We start from the raw sequence: 19568 nt of genomic DNA, 5'->3' as shown, positions 1-19568 counted from the left end.
TTCAATGGACGCCTGAAGACTTAATGTAAATCTGACTTGTTTTGCTGAACCTAGACACACACAGAAGACTTGGCTTATTTACCTGTCACTGGTTGTGTGATTGCCTGCTGCATGATGACAGTGGCATATGAATATTCAAAAAAGCTATTTCTTTCTTAAGGCAAAATTTTACACTTGGGTTTAATCAGTAAAATGGTGATGGGATAACAATTCATAAAGTGTGGACAGACGTTAAATTCAACTTGCTCGACTAACTGCACTCATCCAACTCCCACTTACTCAAAAGTGGGATTGGCATCCTCTGAGTCCTCCAACAAGCAAGAACCAGTACCAACCAACTATCTGAAATGTAATGCGTGGGTGCCACTGGTTACATATTCATCTGTATGACGTTGAAAGGAAATCATGGTGGTTTGATGGAATCAGAGAGCTATTGGCTACAGCATGTCCACCCATCGTCTATAGAAAAGGCCTGAAGCTGCTGATGAGTGTCAGACAGTTAAGGGAGTAGAGCTACTGTGGTCACTCTGTACTTGCTTAATATGTATAAAGTGGTGTCATACCCAAGTGCCCGCTGTGCACTCTTAACAGGACAGTTCAGCTCTTCACCCAGTTTGGCAAGCTTTCACCTGGGAAGTGGTGAGTTACCGTGGGGATGAACAACAACATAGTTTGTTGATGATAATCTCAGCAAAATAGGTTTTTATGTATCTTTTCTGTTCATTATAGCATGTGCAGAGACTCGCGTGTGCTTCAGATTTGGAAGTGAACTTAACTTGTTTAGACATGACTTAACTAGTATTACTAATAACTCAATTTATAACTAATTTTTCTAACTAATTTCCTTAATATTGATGGTAATATTCCAGGATAATATCTTGTAATGTTTTCATGTAAAAGTCAAGAGCCAAAGATAAAGATAAGTTTGATATGTCTATAATTATTACAATTCAAAACTGTTCTGTTAAATCTTAGATTTAACACAATCTTTATGAAATATAAATGTTTTTAGCCATATTATCTCATCTTCAACAAAAGTGGTTTATCAGGGGGAATATAATGGGATTTAGGGATTGGACTGTGCATTTCTGTGCTTAGATAAGATATTTATGTTGCAGGCAACAAAGTGATATTTGATTTGATCATATAAAATGTGTATTTGTCTGACCAGTTCTGATATCTTCCATTGTTTTGTTTTGGTTGTTTTTTTAAAAAAAACAGGGAGGAGTTTCCTTCATTGCACAATCTGAAGTTAATGAGGTTAAAACATCAACTGTCTTATAATCTGATTAATCATTGAACAGATCATTTAAAATGTTCTGAAAACATTTTGACCAAACATACTATTATATCAGATGTGTTTTTCTGTGATAATGGCTATATAATTTCAAATTTCTGTCTGAAACTATGAGCATTTTTACAGAAATTCATTGGTAATGGTCCACTGGTAAATAGCTATTTGATTTATTCTCCAGACTCTAATAAAAATGTAGTACAACAGTTTTCTTCACTTTTATTTCTTTCAATTTCAATGGGAAAACAAATCCACAGGTGCAGTATGTCAGAAATCAGCTTTCAAATACCATCCAAGGGACGTCCCAGAGATGCCCTCATGCCAATTCAAACCAGAGGAGTACAAGGTAAAAATGATGAGAGGGTGTGTTTCAGTGTTTTGGGGTTTTTTCAGTCTTTTTAACTCTTACATAAGCTGAAATATACCTGACAGCGGTTGCATTTGGCATCACCCTCAATTTAGTTACAGAATTTGAAATGATCGGCAGCTGCACAGCGCACATACTACAATATGCTGACAGCAATTAAAGGTTCCTTGTGCATGTGGTACGTCCTGCTTTGCAGTGGTGTACCAGCTTTGGATTTTTCCGTTTACTGCTTATAAAACCTTGAAATCTTATGTGCTGTAGACAGCAAAAGTGCTTTACATAAGACCCAAAAAGGTATCAAGACAACGCAAGACATTAGAATAAAGAAAAATATCAAAATGCCAGCCAGATCAAAAACAAAACACACAAACGGATCCTTGAAGAACTGAGAGGTGCACTAAATATGAAGTTTTACATAAAAACTGAATGCAGCTCCCCCGTGTTTAATTTTGAGCCAGGAGACCGTAAACTGATCTATCCCACATGACCTGAGATGTTTGGCTGGATCATTGTGGGGCATCAGATCAGATCAGACCTGCAGCTGTCGGAACAACTGTTCAAGTAACCTGTAAATGCACGAACAAGTTAAAAACTTAATCTGTTCTTGAGACAGTTAGTCGATTTGTCTCAGAGTAAATACATAAATTCTGGTTTTACTTCATCCAGATTGCTGTCTTTACATAAGCAAAAGGTTAATAGTTTGATTTCACAATGCTGAACTGTGAAGGACAACTGAAAAGACATCTTGCATATTGCAAAATAACAGTCAAAATAATAAGTGTTTGCTGATTATGGGATTTTACAGCTGGGCTGATGACAAATCATTAAGACTCAGTTGGAGACAGGCGTTAAAGAAATGCCTGATAAAAACGTTTTTACAAAATACATTCATTTAGCAGGAACACACTGGGACAGCTTGGCGTACATAGTCTGGGGATAATTTCCCCACTAAAAAAATCCTCCACACCCTCTAGAGTCTTTTACATAAATGCATAGCAATCTACGCAGCAGATATCATAAAATGAAGTTAAAAGCTAATGACGAGTTATGATTTTCAGATGTTCCAACATCTCTCTGGTGTATTTATCTCTACTTAGGGTATGTCCAAAGAGGGTATGATGAAGATCCGAAAGGAGAAGTGCAACCCCATGACAATGAAGATAACTTACTATAACAGACCAGTGTTCATCCACCAGGGATACATGCAGTGGCTGTGGGATGTGGATGGAAAGCGATATTTGGATTTATTTGCTGGTGTGGCTACAGTTGCTGTGGGTCACTGCCACCCGTAAGGGTTTTCCTTTTTTTTCATAGGTTTTTCTCAGTGTCATGTTTAGTTCTGATATTACATTTTCAGTGTTCCCACTTCACATTTGTGTGCACAGGAACGTTAGAGCAGCCGCAGAGAGGCAGATGAATACACTGTGGCATACCACTAACATCTATGTCCATCCATCACTCCACGAATATTGTGAGAAACTAGCCTCCTGCCTCCCAGATCCTCTGAAGGTACTGTGTCAGATTATGGCAAGAGCCTGGAAAGATTCTGTCTACAGTAACTAAAATGTGTACTGGTCATTTCCTTGTACAGGTTATATATCTGACCAACAGTGGCTCAGAAGCCAATGACCTGGCGATATTGATGGCTCGGCTCCACACAGGAAACTTTGATATAATCACATTCAGGTACATCCTTTGCCATTATTTGCTCCAGTTACATGAAAAACATGTTTTGGCACTATACGTGGTAGAATGACTTTGCAACAAATGTTTCATACTGTAAAGGACTAAAACTCACTGACGTTTCCCAGCCTGTCAAGCTTTGATCTTAATTGGATTTACAATAGTTTGTCCTTTCTATTGATCCAGATTCCTCTCAGACAAACATTAATCTTCTCATGGGCCAGACATAGGGGGCACAGCTGGCAGAATGATTGTTATGTTGGCTATTTTCTAATTTCTCCTGGATACATGGCTTTATGGCTTGATGGATTGATACTCTAATTGCAAACCCCCCCCTCTCTTTCAGAGGCTCATATCATGGTGGAACCCAGCAGACCATGGGTCTTACATCCAACTCATCATATAAATATCCAATTGCCACAAGTTCAGGATGCACAAATGTATGTATACTTTAAAGAGGCTATTTTCAATGCTTTACATATATACATATTTAAATATATATATACAAATAAACATATATATATATAAACACCCCAGCCCATAAAAATCAAATCAAATAATTGTACAATGTGTAAATGAGCACAACATAATCCCTTTAAGTCCAGTACTATAAAAAAATTTAGAACATGCATTAGAATTGCTTAATTGAATTTAAACTTAATTAAGTTGATTAAGTGTTGTACTGATATGAAGCTGTTATACATCATTTATGCTGTTTAAGTCAGAGGTAGCATTACAAGTTCCACGATAATGTGTTTGATCGCTGTATAACCTTGGTGACTGTTTCTGTAAGTCTAACCTGGCTGACTTGGTTTCTGCCCAATGAACAGGCCATGTGTCCTGATGTGTTCAGAGGTCCATGGGGAGGGAGCCACTGCAGGGACTCACCTGTGCAGACTATCAGAGAGTGTAGCTGTGCCCAAGGTATGTAAATACATGCACCCACAACATGAAGAGCATGTTCAACAATTAAGAGTCGCAGCTGCAAAGGCCCCTTCTGTTTTTTTTTTATGGACCTTTGGATGACAAGGAAAATATAATCGGTCAGTGTGATTTCCGCTTACAGCTTGTTAGAACTGGGCTTTTTCCAGTAAGCCAGTTATGTCACAGACCAAAATGATAAACAAACAGTTTCGCTGGCAGCAAAGTATTTGCATGTTGAGCGGTGACTTGGAGATCTCTACAGCGCTGTCCATTTTGTACATGCTACACACGTTACTTTTCTTTAGACGCACACTATCCCTTTTTGTTATTTAGTGTTGTTACTGGTGTGGTGGGCAAAAAAAAAAGAATATTATCCAAGCACTGTTAAGGGGAAAAGCACTCAGGCAGGTTTATTGAATAGTTCCAAGACTTCAACACAGAGTACCTGTGTCAGCGTGTAGCTCTGACTTACAATTTCAGTGCATGTCTTTTTGTAGCCGGACACAGGAGAAGGAGAAAATGGCAATGTATCAGACTATGCAAGCTAACTTCTTCTTATCTCTTCATGAGCCGGATGACCTTGTGGTGCGCACAAAACAGAATGAACAATGAAATAAAGAAAATGTTTTATTGGAAACATCTATTCAGTGTGACGAAGAAGTCAGCTTCTTCTTCACACAGAATAACTTTACCCTCTCGACGTCTCAGCTGGCTTGTGATGTACTGCAGGGCTCAGTTCTTGGCCCACTTCTGTTATTTATTTACATGCTACCTCTTGGCCAGTTTATTTAAGACTATAATGTATATCACCATTTTTACACTGACGACGTTCAGTTGTACATGCTGATAAAACCCAAACATCTCAACAGCCTTGCTAATCTTACGGCTTATATTTCCTTAAATTCAAGGATGATCATAGTTTATTAATAATAATAATAATAATAATAATCGCACTTGCTTATAACCTAGGAGTCATATTTAATTTAAACTAAGTTTTGATGCTCAACACAAACGTGTTGTTCAGTCTTGTTTTTTCCAGCTTAATACCAAAAAATCAGGTAATTCCTGATTGACGTTATGCATGCTCTTGTTTATTCTAACCTTTACTATAGTTAACTTTGCTCAGGTATCAATCAGGAATCCCTCCGTCATCCTCAGTTCATTCAAAGTCCTGTAATGAGACTCATTACCAGGACTGAAAGGCATGAGTAGTTAGAAAATAATTCTCTTTGAACTCACAGGTCATTGCATGGCAAACGAACAATACATTGGACAGCTCAAAGAGACATTTGCTACAAGTGTTCCAAACAGAATTGCTGGTTTCTTTGCAGAGCCCATTCAGGTAATGTCTTATTTTGCGGAGGACTGATTTAATTATATCATGCTATCTGTTTGTTGTATTGTAATGCGCATCACGACTACTTGTGTTCATTAGGAATGAACTGTTGAAATGTGAATGTTTGTTTTTTTCTTTTAAAGGGAATGGGGGGAGCCGTGCAGTACCCCAAAAACTACCTCAGGGAAGCTTACAAACTTGTACGAGAGAGAGGAGGGATCTGCGTTTCTGATGAGGTTAGAAACAAACATAGTTATGTTTTGTTACATAAAGCAAATATTGTTATGGTCTCACTATCTTTTTTAGTTTTAGAGCCTAAAGTTAATTTGAAAATGTCATTTATTTCTCACCTGGCAGGTTCAAACTGGATTTGGCCGGACAGGAAGCCACTTTTGGGGATTCCAAGGATATGATGTAATTCCTGATGTGGTTACAATGGCAAAGGGCATTGGTAATGGATTCCCAATAGGAGCTGTTGTTACAACACCAGGTGAGATTAAAATTGTAAAGAATAAGAAACCTTCTAAGAATATGTCTCCATCTATTAGGAACACCAGCACCATATTTTATTTTTCATACAGTTTTAATTAGCTGATATCAACATGAAAAACTGTCTTTTCATCACCTGCATAACAAAGTTATCAAAAGATAAAAGCAAGGAAATTAAAACATTAAAGACATCAATAAAAATATTAGAAGACAATAAGTAAAGGCTGCCCTGTGCTATTTATGAGGCAGCTGGTTGCCATAGCGCTCAATCTTCTGATTCACAATTTCATCTCATAGAGACCACATAGTCTTTGTCCAACTACGTGTCAGCCTTTATGTGGCAGCATATCGTAATTTGTGAATGCTTTCAGCGTCAGTAATTATTATGAGCCGCTGGAGTTTTATTTTGAAGCAGCAAGAGAGGGGAAGTGTGAACTTGTTAATTCATGTCTTTTCAGAAATTGCTGCATCTTTTGCAAAAGCCTCCCACTTTAACACCTTTGGAGGAAGTCCTTTGGCCTGCGCTGTCGCTTCATCTGTGCTTGACGTAAGAACTGATCTCATTTTTCTGCATTAGTCCTGTGCACAGGAGTGTACAATTTAATCAGACCCCAGTCATTGATTAATGTATATCCATAGCCAAAGTGAGAAAGTTCCTAAGGGCAGAGATTGCTACATCCATAATGTCATTTATTATTTATGTTTTCCTTTTTGTAGAAACAGAAGCATATTTTTTCCTTCTACAATCATGTCTTCTGTAAGAATGGAACAATGTGATGTTTTAGGAGAGTCATTTTTTAAATTTTCTTTGTCTTACTCATTGGCAGACACTGACACTGTCTAAATACCAATCTGGTTATAACCTGTCACACAGTAAAATAGCATACAATTAAGCATCACATTAAGCATCTTGAAAGCAATCACAGTATCATTTTCATGCATTTAGATGCTCTTGTGGTCCTTACCATTGGCTTTAACTGTTAACAACGGTCACACATTTTTAACACCGTAAACAGTGATGAAAAAACATGAAAAATCTAGAGTGAGTTGCTCACTGATCACATAACAGGAGGTTTGGGCCTTCACTCTTCAAAGACAAAGCAAACTGCTTGACAAGCCAGTTTCCAGGAAGCTTTCTAAAATGCAACGCATAACTAGATTTGAAATATATTCATTTGTTTGAGCCTTTATTTAACAAACACACGTTGAAAGGAATGATCAGTGTCTTCACTGACCAACTGTGTTATATTTAGAAAATTTAAACAGATCTAGAATTTGATACCAGTAACACACTTAAAAGCAAAAAAAGACCATCCACCAAAGGCTTAGTTTTTCCAAGCAAGGATGGATGGTGACTCACAACTGCCTCCATTAATATAAAATGAGACTATTCTAATCAAAGAGAAGGCCACATATCAACTCAGCACTGAAACACCTTCAAGTTCTCAGATGGACACAAAGACAGTGGACACTTATGCTGTGGTCAAATGAGTCCACATTTCTGCTGCAGGTTGTTATGAGTGAAAGGTGCACAATTGATTGTCTGTGGTGATATGAGGGTGTATCCCAGCCCATGGCAGGAGTGACTTGCATGTGTGAGGCAAAGAATCAGCAGGTTAAAATTCAGTGAGATTACAGTGTGGATGTACATATTACGCTTAGGAACAGAATCAATAACACTTTTTTTTATTATTATTATTATTATCAGACTATAAGAGAAGATGGCTTGCAGCAGAACAGTCTAAATGTTGGCACATATCTGATGACAGAACTGTCTAAACTCAGAAACAAGTATGAGATCATCGGGGACGTTCGTGGAAAAGGCCTGCAGATCGGTGTGGAAATGGTTAAAGACAAGGTACTAAACTTTCCCTCACGTGTATCTACCACATGTGCCTTTCAGGGCTGGTTAAACATTAGCTGCAGTGCTCATTTGTAACATGTTGGTGTAGATTCTCAGTCATAAAGGTCATGATAAACCTAAAAGCTTGAATAAGTCCAGTTGCCCTTTTTTAAGCTCCCAGGGTCATTTGTAACAGTGAACAGGGCTTCAAAAGATGCACTTCTGCGGGAGGTTTTGTTATTTCAATTCTATTAGAAGTGTTTGAATTTGACTTGAAAATTTCACTTAAAATGTCACAATGACCCTCCACAACATTTATAGTGATTTCATGCAGCTGGATATGTTCATTTTTGTTACATCTTTTAAATGTGGTGCAACTGTTGGTTATGTTTCTTGGTGTGTCTTTAAGCCAGTATTAGTAGGGGTGTCATTTTGATCCCTCTTCCACTTTTTAAATATTTTTTCTTTGTCGTTTGATTGAATCCATCCATCCATTCATACATTTTCTATACCTGCCAACTCAGGGTCACTGGAGCCTATCCCAGCTGTCATTGGGTGAGCCTGGACCCTGAATAGGTCGCCAGTCCATCACAGGGCCACACAGGGACAAACAAGACAAACTTAATTCTTAATTGTTGCATTTTTTTGCTGTAGCTTTCTGTAAAAAACCCTAATTTGAACTAAAAACAACCTTCTGTCATCACATAAGACATTCTCTGTTGTAGCATTTGCATCTGCAGTTATTATTTCAAAACTGTCATGTTCAAATTAAAACTAAAATTGTTCAAACATGACCTTGAAAGACACCAGATTTTTTTTCTAGTTATCATTAATAATCGGTTAGTCATCATCCACGTTTATCAATATTGATGAACTTGAAGGAAATGTTACATACACTTACATGAGGACTTATTTCAGTTCATACTAAGCAGCTACCAGAGTGCTATTACCTATATTAACATTTCCTGTAAAAACACATCCAGAGAAGGCTGCAGTTTCCCCAATTAGCCCAGTTTGATCTGACTGTCCAGCTACACTGGCCTGATCAGTCACTGCCCACCATTCTGCATCGGTTCACCTGATATTTTATGTCTTCACAAATGTTTTGAGTCATCAAACACAGCAATATCCACATCAAACTTAATATATTGTGGCTTATAAGCAGTATTGAAGCAACTGCTGATGCAAATGCTACCTCAGAAAACAACTCAAGTTATGTCAAAGGGTGTTGTGAGAGAAAAAAAACGGATAAAAACAGGGAAATTATGCTGTTTTGTCAAAAAGTTGCTGCACAAATAGCTGTAAAAAAAAAAAATGAACAGTTGAGAATTATCGAATGAAGTAGTCCAAATGACACCCTGAGTACTGTGCAATTTAAACGGTACGCTGTTAAAGTTTGAGACATACCCCTCGAATTGACAGTGAACTGCATGTGTGAACACACAAGTACAGAAAAAGTCCTGTCCAAAATTTTCACATGTTAAGATGTTTTTTGCAATTCAGTTTGGATACCCTCATATTTGCTATAACTGCTCTGTTTTTTGCTAATGCACTTAAATGCTGCTTGTGGCCTTGGAAAAATCTAAATGTAGACTCTTCAGACATTAAGCATAAGTGGTTAGTTGCTTGGACACAAGTGGGTGAATTTTCAATATTTTCTCCTTGATTATATAATTTCAGTACATTACAGAACTGCAGGACATATGGGGAGTGAGAGGGGTGTGTTTTCTACTGCACGAGCTGCTTTGTGCATCCTGTCATTTGTTCTCTACAGGCCAGCAGAGAACCGCTACCTGTTGATGCAATGGGTGAGATCTTTGAGAGCATAAAGGACATGGGGGTCCTGATTGGAAAAGGAGGCGTATATGGACAGGTACAAGCACTCATCATGATGTAGAATATCCCTCTGTCAGCGTATACTGTCACAATAGATTTATTTCACAAGGTCAGTGAGTAGTTGTTGAAATTCTTCAATAAGTCTTTCTCTGCTGAGGAAGTCTATTTTTATTAGCATTACTAGAGCTCTGCTACTTCCATGCAGCAAATGGGTCAGCCTCAAGCAGGACCATTAAAAAACAGCGAGTTTTGCTCGGAAAACATTCATTGTACTGTAATCATGGTCTTTTAGCAGAGAAATGCTAAAAATCAACATGCTGTATAGTCAATTGTTTTATTCTTTTGTAATACAATTGCATCTTAATACCTAATTATTATCAAAGTAAAATAAAAACCCTTTTTTCCTCTGGTAGCAGCTTGAAATGTGCTGCGTTCCAGAGTAGCAACAAGTCCAAACCTTTTACTGTGACATTTGACATAGAAATTTAAAGTATCTGTGCTATAATAAACACTTTTACACAAACAAAATTGGATGATAACCTTTGATAGAATTCTTTCGATATGTGATATATTAGTAAAATATTTGCTAATAAACCACACATCTCACCTTTAGAGTCTGTTTCCATGCACATATGTAGTATATTTTTTTTAACGAGCACTCCTTTCGTTCATTTCACACCAATGTTTTCTCTCTCCACAAAAGACAATATTTTCTTCGAAGCAGTGTTTCTGTTGCATATTTTACATCACGCAAGAAGGAATCCTGCTGAGTATGAGGGAGAGATTTTAAATTACCCACGCAATGAAAGGTCAAAATGCCACACTGATAAAACAGAAAGAACGTTTTTTTTTTTTTTTTCATCCAGCTGTTAGTCACAAAGTGAATAAATCAGCACCTTCTTTGGGATTTGGTCGTACGACTGAAACTTCAGCCTCGCCTCAGGGCGCATTCTCTTCTGTCAAGATGACTTTAGTTCCAGATGAAGAACAGCTTTTCAAATACCAAACTGTTAATGAAAGCACACAGGCCAGTGAGCCTACTTTTAACCTGCTTTTTACCTGCCCGCCAATGTTCCAGAAGGGACCAGAGACGTTTTGAGCGTTTCTTTTTTGTTCCAGTTCAGAGTCGGGCAGCAGATGTGGCTTTGCATGCTTTCAGTGATCAGCGTTGTTGCGTTTGATAACCTACCATCTCATGTCTTTTCTTTTCTTTTCTGCCTCAGACCTTTCGCATACAGCCCCCCCTGTGTATCACCAAGGAAGATGCAGACTTCTTCGTGGCAGTTTTTAACAAAGCCGTCCACGGCTACATGGACAGAAAATGAGCGACTCAGAGGCGGAGCTCAGTGCCACGGGCCCATTCGTTCGATTGTTAAATCCTTCCACAGCTTTGGTCCGTATGTTATAAAATCAGCATTCGTGTTTTTACAGCAGCCCAGTGATTCATTATAATTACCTATTAACTATTTTCTCCACATTTCTAATTCAGTTTGATTTCATTTTGCGGTGTTTATATGAAATATGTGAGCACATGTCTGATAAAAACAGTTTATGTTCCCACAACTTTTCTAATACAATTGCAGCTTTCGGTTTTTTTATTCACCAATAAAACAGTATACACAATCCGGGGGGGGGGGGGTTCAACATCAACACACAGTTATCATTGTTAGAAATGGTTCCAAGAAAGTTCTCATGCAAAAGATTCAAAGGCGTGCAGCATCACCTTTATTAGTAATACCTCTACAGAGATGGGAACAGCACAGATCTGACGATGGGGATGAATGTATCATGTTTTTCTGGTTCATCAGTAGTGACTTTCACACTTTACAGAGAAAAGCATTGAAACACTGTTCAGCAAATGTGTCACACTTTCCAACCTAGAAGACTCAAGCTCTCACACATCAGTCTCACTGAGTAGAATTAAAATGTAATTTAAGAAAAAAAACAAAAACCTATCTGCTCTCAGTCCAATTTCTTTTTTCAAGTCTCCAGGGAGACTCCTCAAAGCATTGCTTTGCATGTCCCTGCTGAGTCAAACAGTCAGCCCAGCTGAGCATGTGTTATCTGTTCTTCTTCTTGTCTTTTTTGCTTTTGCTCATGGAGCTGTGAGCAGCGTTTGCGGACAGTACGGTAGCGTGGCCGCTGGTCTTCAGGTGGTCGAACAATTTGTTCCTCGTGGGGAACTCACTGTCACAGGCGACGCAGCGTAGATTCGCTTGTTTCTGGAAAAGAAAAGGACCGATACTTAGACATAACTGGTGTGGAGGGAAATGTGAGAAGCTGTGGAAGCATGTTAATAATGACGAAAAAAAAAGTGTAACTGGTAAATACGGACTGATTTCATAGGACTATACAGTATTATATGGACTGTTTTGTTGTACAAACCTCAGGAAACTGTTCACCAGACTGTGACTTGATGTTCTTTGGTTTGTCTTTTCCTCCTGCCTTCTTTCCTTTTGTCTTTCCAGAACTGCTGAGATAAAATTCTTTTAGAATATAAATTTAGATATAAATTCTAAAAATGACGACAAACCACAAAGCAAGAAAAAGAGTTCTTCCTCTTTTTCCCACCGCGTTCATATTGTAATATCACACGATACATTTCTTGTCGATTTTTTTTATAAAGCACTGCTCCTAAAAGAATTTCAATATCTTCCCAAAGACTTTTTCCATCAAAAAATAAATGTCAATATCTAAACTTTTTCACGTAGTGTGGTGCAGCCAAAATAACTGATCCCATTTGTTTTGTAAGAAAACAGGAACCTTCTCTGAGCCAAACCGCAACGAAACGCAAAAGGAAGCCAACCGGTCTACTCAAGTCCAATGAGTTTATAAACTTATAGGCTCACTTCAGTATTTCATGTTCCCCTCCAGACATTAATATGTTTATATATAAAACCACTAGAAATCTGAAGGAAGTTAGAAGAATGCCTACTCATCCCTTCTCAAAGAGAAATTCTGGATCCGCTGATGTTTGGGCTGGTTTAATCAGTAATAAAGCAGTTTGTATCGAGATGCATTCCCATGCAGGTGACTCTATATGTGTGAGAGCTTAATTAAGACAGGCAACAAGATGGTCAGAAGTCCACTCACACAGCCTCAAGTATACGTGCTGATGCCGAGTCACGCCTTGGGGACACGGCGAGTGTAACGCTGGTATGAACCATGTTACTCATGTCCGAGTCTCAGACCCAGACTCAGCTGAGGAGTTGGAGGTCCAATAAAGTCTGCTACTTGTATTTTATCATGAAGGAATGAGTAGGTGGCACTTTTATTTCAAGCTTGTTAACATTCAGCTGTGCTGAAGGTTTCCACGCATGAACATGAACAAGAACAAGTCTCCTTTCAAAGAAAGTGTCCATGCTGCCCTTCTGCTCCTCGTCTTCTTTGTCTGGGATGTGTTTTGAATGGAGGCTGACCCGGGCAAATGTGTCGTCGGTGTAGCTGCACATATTTGGTCTACACACAGTTGGCCTCAGAGGGACCGAGGGGATTCTCAGGCGCCGGAATAGAATGGATGGTGCCACAAAGGCCTCGCGCATGAGCGGACGCAGAAACCACAATTTGTCTTTTAAAGGGAGAACACTGTAGTTTCCCACAGCTCTGCGAGGGTTTTGTCTCATTCCAGTTTCACGATTGCTGCTATTTGCTCCTTGCTCAGCATCAGGTGCCACAGATGCAACATCAGTGAGGGAACAGCATATGATAAGTTACAGGAACAGGACTCAGTCCGCATGGCTGAGATTAAATTGGCCGCATTGCTAATCCATCTAAAGGCTAATTTTCCAAAAAACTCCTCAGAACCAAAAAGTGGCTGCTTTTCAGCAGAAAACTCTTGGTCATAACACAGAGCTGGTTAGTGCAAAAAGACTGAACTGACCTTTTGACTTCTGCGGGAGGGTCATCGTCCTGCTCCTCAGCCTCTGCCGGCTCAGCCTCTGCCGGCTCAGCTGACTTTTCAGGGGCATTTTCCTCGCAGGTGGCCGGCGTTGCTTTCTCCTCATCCTCCTGTGGAGCGCTCTGCTGTCAGGAGTGTAGCATGAGTGGAAAAAGAGACAATTCTGTCAAAAAAAAACCCTCTCACCTCACAAGAATAAATTAGGCACACGCTTTCAAACCAAACAGGGACTCACTTGTGCAACTTTCTGCTGTTTCTTTTTCCTCTTTTGTTTTTTTGACAGCCTGAGAAGCCGGAGAAAAAGACATCAGCAAACCTAACTGCCATGACATGACATTCAGCTGAAATTACGGTATTTTTGTCACATGTGACATGACTTTACTTTTGCCTTGGCTTTTCCTCCTCCTCCTCCTCCTCCTCTTCCTCCTGCTCATTCTCCTCCTCTGCATCCTTCTTTCCATCCAAGTTCAAACCAAGGGAAGCCTCTTCTTCCTCCAGCTGTTGCCGTAGCAATGCCACCATCTCCCGATGCTTTTTCGACTTTTCATGGTTTTTCATACTGGAAAAGAAACACAAGGAGCAATAAAAATATATATATATATATATTAAATATATATTAAAATGGATTATAATCATTGAAAAGTCATCAAAACTATGTCTAATTAAGTAATGGATCATTCTAATTTGTCACTAGTGTGCAGAAGAGAAAAATCTATTCACCAATAGATTTTGACCCCTAAAAATGTATGTCAAGTCGTGATTTTATGTTACACAACATCAGTGATGTTTTCTGTGAGTGTCCTGCTGAAATTAGTTAGGGTTAAAATAACCTAGTTGATTCAATAATCTGCGATTTGCTGGATTTACACTCTTGAAACATCGGCCCCCGTGTTCACTAAATCTCACTCAAATTATTTCAGGTTTAATCAGACTAATGAAATTAGAAATGAGAGGGGTGAAGAAGTGCGTTGGGTACTTACGCTTTATCTGATTTGAAGGATTTGTCACACGCTGGGCAGTACAGATCATCGTAATCATCAATTGTCAGGACGTCTCCATCAGGCTGCTCTGCATCTGTGTGAATATTCATGCGCCCAAAATCAGATTGTTGTCTCCCAACAAGAAGGATGAGCAGAATAATTCAAAGACAGAGCGTCGGGGTGAGGAGTGTGAATAATCAGAGTGTAACTGCAGTGGAATTATCGATAAATTAGGCTTTATTTCTCTGATTTGATCTGCAAATGTAACTTTGGATTTCCCTTTGCCAATAACACAAAGTCATATTGTTTATTGCTGTATCTGCTATAAAGAAATCCCGCACTGTAACTGTTAAACCTTTGTTCTATTTTTCATTTTTTATTACATATTATGTGAGGCTATTGTGTCCTTGTGGACTAAAAATAACATATTGTTTCCGACACCTTGGAGAACCAACGTGGAGAAGAATATTCAAATGAAAGCAACGAGGGACCACATCCAGAATTATGTTTTGGATTCAGCAGGAAAAAAAAAACCTATGCATCGGGCCGCTTTGCCCCATCTGGCTGTATTACTGCCTTCTGTTATGTAATGGACTTTCATGTTGTTATGCTTCAACTGCTGGCCAACGTGTCTGTTCAGTGGCGTTTTGCATTTTTTTTTTGCATTGTAGTGGATACGATTTTCATTTGAACACCGCTCGCTTCGACAATTAAAAGCTAGCCGTTTGGCTAAGCCAGGCACATTAACAATAACGATGCTTTCATCATTAAAGAAATGATAATAATCATAATAAGCAATTGTGTGCCTTTTTTCATGAGGTATCCCTTTACACACTCTGTAACACTGATGTACTGAAGATGCTGAAGCACAATGCTTTCTATTATATAATTTCGGCTTTAAAGGGAGACTGATTCAGTGTGAAAGAAAAAATTTTTCTGACCATATTGACGCAATTGACAAAGCATCCGTAGGAAAATTCTTACGTGGAGCTATTTTAATAATTACATGATTAGTAAACAATTTGCCAGTCAATTGTGGTTACTGGTTACATGTTTGAGGGGCAAAATGTAGACATGCAGTCTCACTTACCTCCTCCTTCTTCACTGTTCCTCTCCACATCCACCTCCTCTTCCTCGCTTTCAGATGTGTCTCCAAACTCCTTTCCGTACTGAGCTTCGATCTGCTGCAGCTCTTTCTCAAGTTCGGACATGGCCGCCCAGCTCTGCTCCTTGTACTCCTCTGCCAGTCTTGGATGAACAAACAGTACAGGATAAGTACCAAAAAAAAACCGAGAACACAAACCCCATCCACTGATTCTCAGCGTACTTGGCCTGTCTGAGCTTCTGCTGCCGTCTGAGCTCCTCCACCTTCTTGATCTTCTCTGCATTCTGCTCCTCTACCAGCTTCCTGTGGGCCTGCACACGCCGATCGCGTTTACGGACGAAAGCCACCAGCTGTCGCACCAGGTCATTGCGCTCCTTCCGAGCCTTGTCTCGGGTCTTCTTGTTGTCCTTCTCCATGGCTCTTTTCTCCCAGCGGTTGGAGGCCTGCCTCGTGTCATATTCCTCCTTCCAAGCAAAGTTTTTGCGAGTGCAGAAGCTCTGCCAGTAGCCGTAAAACACGTGCACTACCTGCGAGGCGGAAATAAAGACGGTTGGCGCCAACTGCTTCGCTATCGATACTTCCGTTTTGAAAATCTATTCAACTAAAAGAGATAAAAACTTGCATCTCATTTAAAAACAGTGGAGGCGGGACACGTAAAGTGTAGCTGCAGCTTACTGTATCATAATCACTCTGAGAGTCACCAAAGGGGGGAAACTCCTCTTCCTCTTCCTCATCTTCCATCCTTCTGTGCTCCATCTCCTCCTTAACAATGGACTCAAAAAGATTTCTGTAAACTGTGTAAAAGCCCTGGGGAGAGAAAAGGAAGGAATAGCAAACGAGAAAATCAGTGTACTCAAAGGCACAAAGAATTTCCTTTCCCACAGAATCATGAAGCCGTCAATCTGAAAGGCAGCTGCTGCCGATGAGGCTGCATGGACAACGCAGGAGCTTATGTTGTTAGTTAAGGGATGCAACATCCCAATAGTCTCATTAAGCTATGATAAAACATGTAGAAACCATGTTTACATCTGTGAACTAATTAAGTCTGATTCAGAAATAACAATTTTCTCCTCAACCAGAATCAAATTGGAAGTGATTTTTCTCAGCCTGATCTGGCATCTTTCTGGCACCAGAGGAGTCGCCCCCTGCTGGCGTGTGGACGGCGAGCATATCGTGATCAATCAGCTGTCATTGTTTTCCTGTTTCACATAAATCTGGAGCATATCACCAATGCACAGCTATATTTAGAACAAGTGATACTAAAATGAAATGAATAACCTCCAAACCTGTACACTTAAGTTCCAAACATATTTTTACAAGGTAAAAGTGTTACGCTCTGCCTGTAGAGTCATCCAGCCCGGTGACCTCTCTCCGTGTGGCTCTGTGTGTTTTTCCAAATTGAAAAGGAGAAAATGCGTTTTGTTTTGTTCACTGTAGGACTTATGTTGAGTTTGATGGCAACTGGAAAAGACTGGGGGTTTCAGTCAAAGTAGAAGTGAGAAAATAGAAGTTTCTTGTCGACAAAAATGAGTTGGTAAACCCTGACTTTTTTTTTTCTAGCTCCCATGTTCCACAGGACCGTTGATGAGCATTTGTTCTCAACAAAAAACAACAACAACGACAAACCATCCTGGGACTACTTTTTGCATTAAATATGTGGAGAAATATCCAATGAATAATCTGATTTCGACCTCCATCGAATGCAGCAATAATATTCAGCTCAGTTCTACGGCTGGTTTACATGAAGTCACCGACTTTTAGCATTTAGCTTCTGATAATCTCATCACTTCCTTTACTTTTCATGTGTCCTCATTAAACAAGGACAGGCTGACCGACACGTTGTTTAAGAGTCCTTCCTCAGCTACCACAGTTCATGAGTTCCTCAGAGAAACGCCATATTGAATTGTGTGGCTCGTCTATTGAATTCAAATTTTATTTCTCTGCCATTCTTAAACTAGCCATACCTCATTATGTCTACTATGGATTTACCACTAACAAAGACTTAATAAACTTTAAGTTCACTTTATGAATGAAAAGATTTTAGGAAACAATGGTACTTAGAACACTGTATGTGCCTTATCAAGATCTGATCGATACAATCTTTGCCCCAATGACAACAGGCTTTCAAACCTTCTCGTCATCTCCGTATCCAGAGTAGCAGGTGACCGTGAAATACTGCAGCAGGTCAATGCTGTCATCTTCATAGTCCCCACTCAGCCCTCCTTTCAGCAGAGCCTCCCTGTGATTGTCATACCTGCCACACAGGAAGAGACAGAAGCATTAAGAGCAGCCCTGCAGTCAGTGAGATGCTGCCGTTTAACGTCATATTACTGGAAGACATTTGTACACACCAGGCTCTCTCCTGTGGATCACTCAGCACATCATAAGCTGCCTGAATAAGCTTGAACTGCTCTGCCGCCTCCTCAGCATTGTCCAAATTTTTATCTGGAAATTTAAGAGAAAGACAAAAGCTGTAACATAAAGTGGACACCTTTACAAAGAGCTTTGTTGATAAATGAGTTGGATCAGAGAAGTATAAAATGTTAAGATGAAAAGTTGGCAGATGCAACTGCAGCTGGCAGCATCATTAAGTTTAGCTTTTTTCATTTCTTTCTTTAGCTTTTTTTCTGAAGCACACAACACTTGTGATTACTTGAGAAATAAATGTACTCATCAGCTGTGATAAAAAAGAGGTACAGCAGGGGTTTGATTAATTTAGGAAACCTTCAGATCATCTCTCATGACTTCTGCAGTGCACCTTCACTTCACATCAAGGGGTACTGACATCTAGCTGAGGCTTCCACAATAACAGTTTACCTGGATGCCACTTCAAGGCTAGCTTCCGATACACTTTCTTCAGATCGTCGTCTCCCGCGTCTCTTTTCACGCCCAATACTTCATAGTGACACTTCATCCTTATGGAAATCTTTTTCTGGGATAAACAGTAAACAACAAAAAAAATTCACGCTTTCTCAGGCGAGGCTACCTTTAGTATTTAGCTAGCTACAGCATGCTGTAGCATATCTGCTTTATCTCGTAAAAACAATCTAACTTCTTTGGTGGTACCGACTGTATTGTAATGTTTGAGGATTACATATTCAAATCTATAATTGGTTTTCAACGCTCATAAACAGCTGTAACACATTTAAATAGTTTTGGTCACTTCTTGTGATCTTGGCTGTACTGGACGTTCTGACGCCGGTAAATCTCGCGAGAGTTCTTCTTCTCTTCTTTAAAAACTCGAGAAACCTTGAGCTACGACTGCTCCATGTTGCCCTCTACAGTTAAAACGTTGAAATACCATCGTTTTTTATTTTTTTTTAAATTTTATTACCTATTTATTTATTTAGTTAGTTTAATTCACCCACAAGTCCAGCATATCAGTTGAAAACCATTATCACTTCTGGAAAAGCAGCAGTTTGCACAAGCTCAACTCCACCATATGTTTTAAACCCCTCCTCATTTTCTCCCTGAGATTACCACATTTGTCGCTTCATCTGCTTCTTTATCCACTCTCTTAAGCTGGCAGTGACCGCTGCCCTATTTTCCGCCTGTCTATCTTACATGGACATGCTAGACTGAGGCCTGATCTTAATAATTAATTGATGCTCATATTATTGCACAAGTATGTTCTATAATCCTTGAAAGGGACCACAAGTGGCCTAACACCGAAATACCCACCGTTTTCTGTTTCACTTCATGTTATAATGGCATTAACATCATAATATCAGTTATTTATGGTACCATACAGCTGTTGCTTATCCCATTCTGCTATCTAGTGGTGTCATTTGGACTTGCAAGGTTAATTTCTTT

The 19568-nt window shown here is 39.3% G+C and overlaps 2 protein-coding genes across 4 annotated transcripts; one reads left to right on the top strand and one right to left on the bottom strand.

The window, feature by feature from the left end:
- The first annotated feature begins 362 nt into the window (after positions 1 to 362).
- On the top strand, positions 363 to 11156 carry LOC140276848 (alanine--glyoxylate aminotransferase 2, mitochondrial-like). The gene is made up of 14 exons (XM_072371681.1): positions 363 to 639; positions 1552 to 1640; positions 2759 to 2949; positions 3047 to 3170; positions 3253 to 3347; positions 3691 to 3784; positions 4175 to 4268; positions 5510 to 5610; positions 5748 to 5840; positions 5962 to 6094; positions 6552 to 6640; positions 7802 to 7951; positions 9711 to 9809; positions 10996 to 11156. The coding sequence occupies exons 1-14, from the start codon at positions 543 to 545 to the stop codon at positions 11095 to 11097; spliced, it is 1551 nt and encodes a 516-aa protein (XP_072227782.1). The 5' UTR covers positions 363 to 542; the 3' UTR covers positions 11098 to 11156.
- Positions 11157 to 11392: 236 nt separating this feature from the next.
- On the bottom strand, positions 11393 to 18990 carry dnajc21 (DnaJ heat shock protein family (Hsp40) member C21). Of its 3 annotated transcripts, none has more exons than XM_072372005.1 (12): positions 18573 to 18990; positions 18107 to 18200; positions 17886 to 18009; positions 16431 to 16562; positions 15978 to 16282; positions 15741 to 15898; positions 14651 to 14744; positions 14053 to 14229; positions 13906 to 13954; positions 13653 to 13792; positions 12158 to 12245; positions 11393 to 11994 (listed from the first exon to the last, which is right to left on the bottom strand). In XM_072372005.1, the coding sequence occupies exons 1-12, from the start codon at positions 18667 to 18669 to the stop codon at positions 11833 to 11835; spliced, it is 1620 nt and encodes a 539-aa protein (XP_072228106.1). In that variant the 5' UTR covers positions 18670 to 18990; the 3' UTR covers positions 11393 to 11832. The 3 variants fall into 3 exon arrangements, with proteins under 3 accessions (XP_072228106.1, XP_072228104.1, XP_072228105.1); XM_072372003.1 differs by having other exon boundaries at positions 11394 to 11994; positions 13653 to 13795; XM_072372004.1 differs by having other exon boundaries at positions 11395 to 11994; positions 12158 to 12242; positions 13653 to 13795.
- Positions 18991 to 19568: the final 578 nt, after the last annotated feature.

This window comes from Leuresthes tenuis, unplaced genomic scaffold (genome assembly GCF_036924035.1).
Source record: "Leuresthes tenuis unplaced genomic scaffold, fLeuTen1.0.hap1 SCAF_19, whole genome shotgun sequence".
In the NCBI taxonomy this organism is placed as follows: domain Eukaryota; kingdom Metazoa; phylum Chordata; class Actinopteri; order Atheriniformes; family Atherinopsidae; genus Leuresthes; species Leuresthes tenuis.
Note: the sequence above shows the minus strand (reverse complement) of the source record. Positions and strands in the feature narration are given on the sequence as shown.

Coding starts and splice junctions, on each gene's coding strand:
- LOC140276848 (XM_072371681.1), top strand. CDS start 543: ATGTATAAAGTGGTGTCATACCCAAGTGCCCGCTGTGCACTCTTAACA. Junction 640..1,551: donor AAGCTTTCACCTGGGAAGTG/GTGAGTTACCGT, acceptor ACAAATCCACAG/GTGCAGTATGTCAGAAATCA. Junction 2,950..3,046: donor GCTGTGGGTCACTGCCACCC/GTAAGGGTTTTC, acceptor TTGTGTGCACAG/GAACGTTAGAGCAGCCGCAG.
- dnajc21 (XM_072372003.1), bottom strand. CDS start 18,669: ATGAAGTGTCACTATGAAGTATTGGGCGTGAAAAGAGACGCGGGAGAC. Junction 16,283..16,430: donor CTCAGAGTGATTATGATACA/GTAAGCTGCAGC, acceptor TCCGCCTCGCAG/GTAGTGCACGTGTTTTACGG. Junction 12,246..13,652: donor CCTCCCGCAGAAGTCAAAAG/GTCAGTTCAGTC, acceptor ATTTTATCTCAG/CAGTTCTGGAAAGACAAAAG.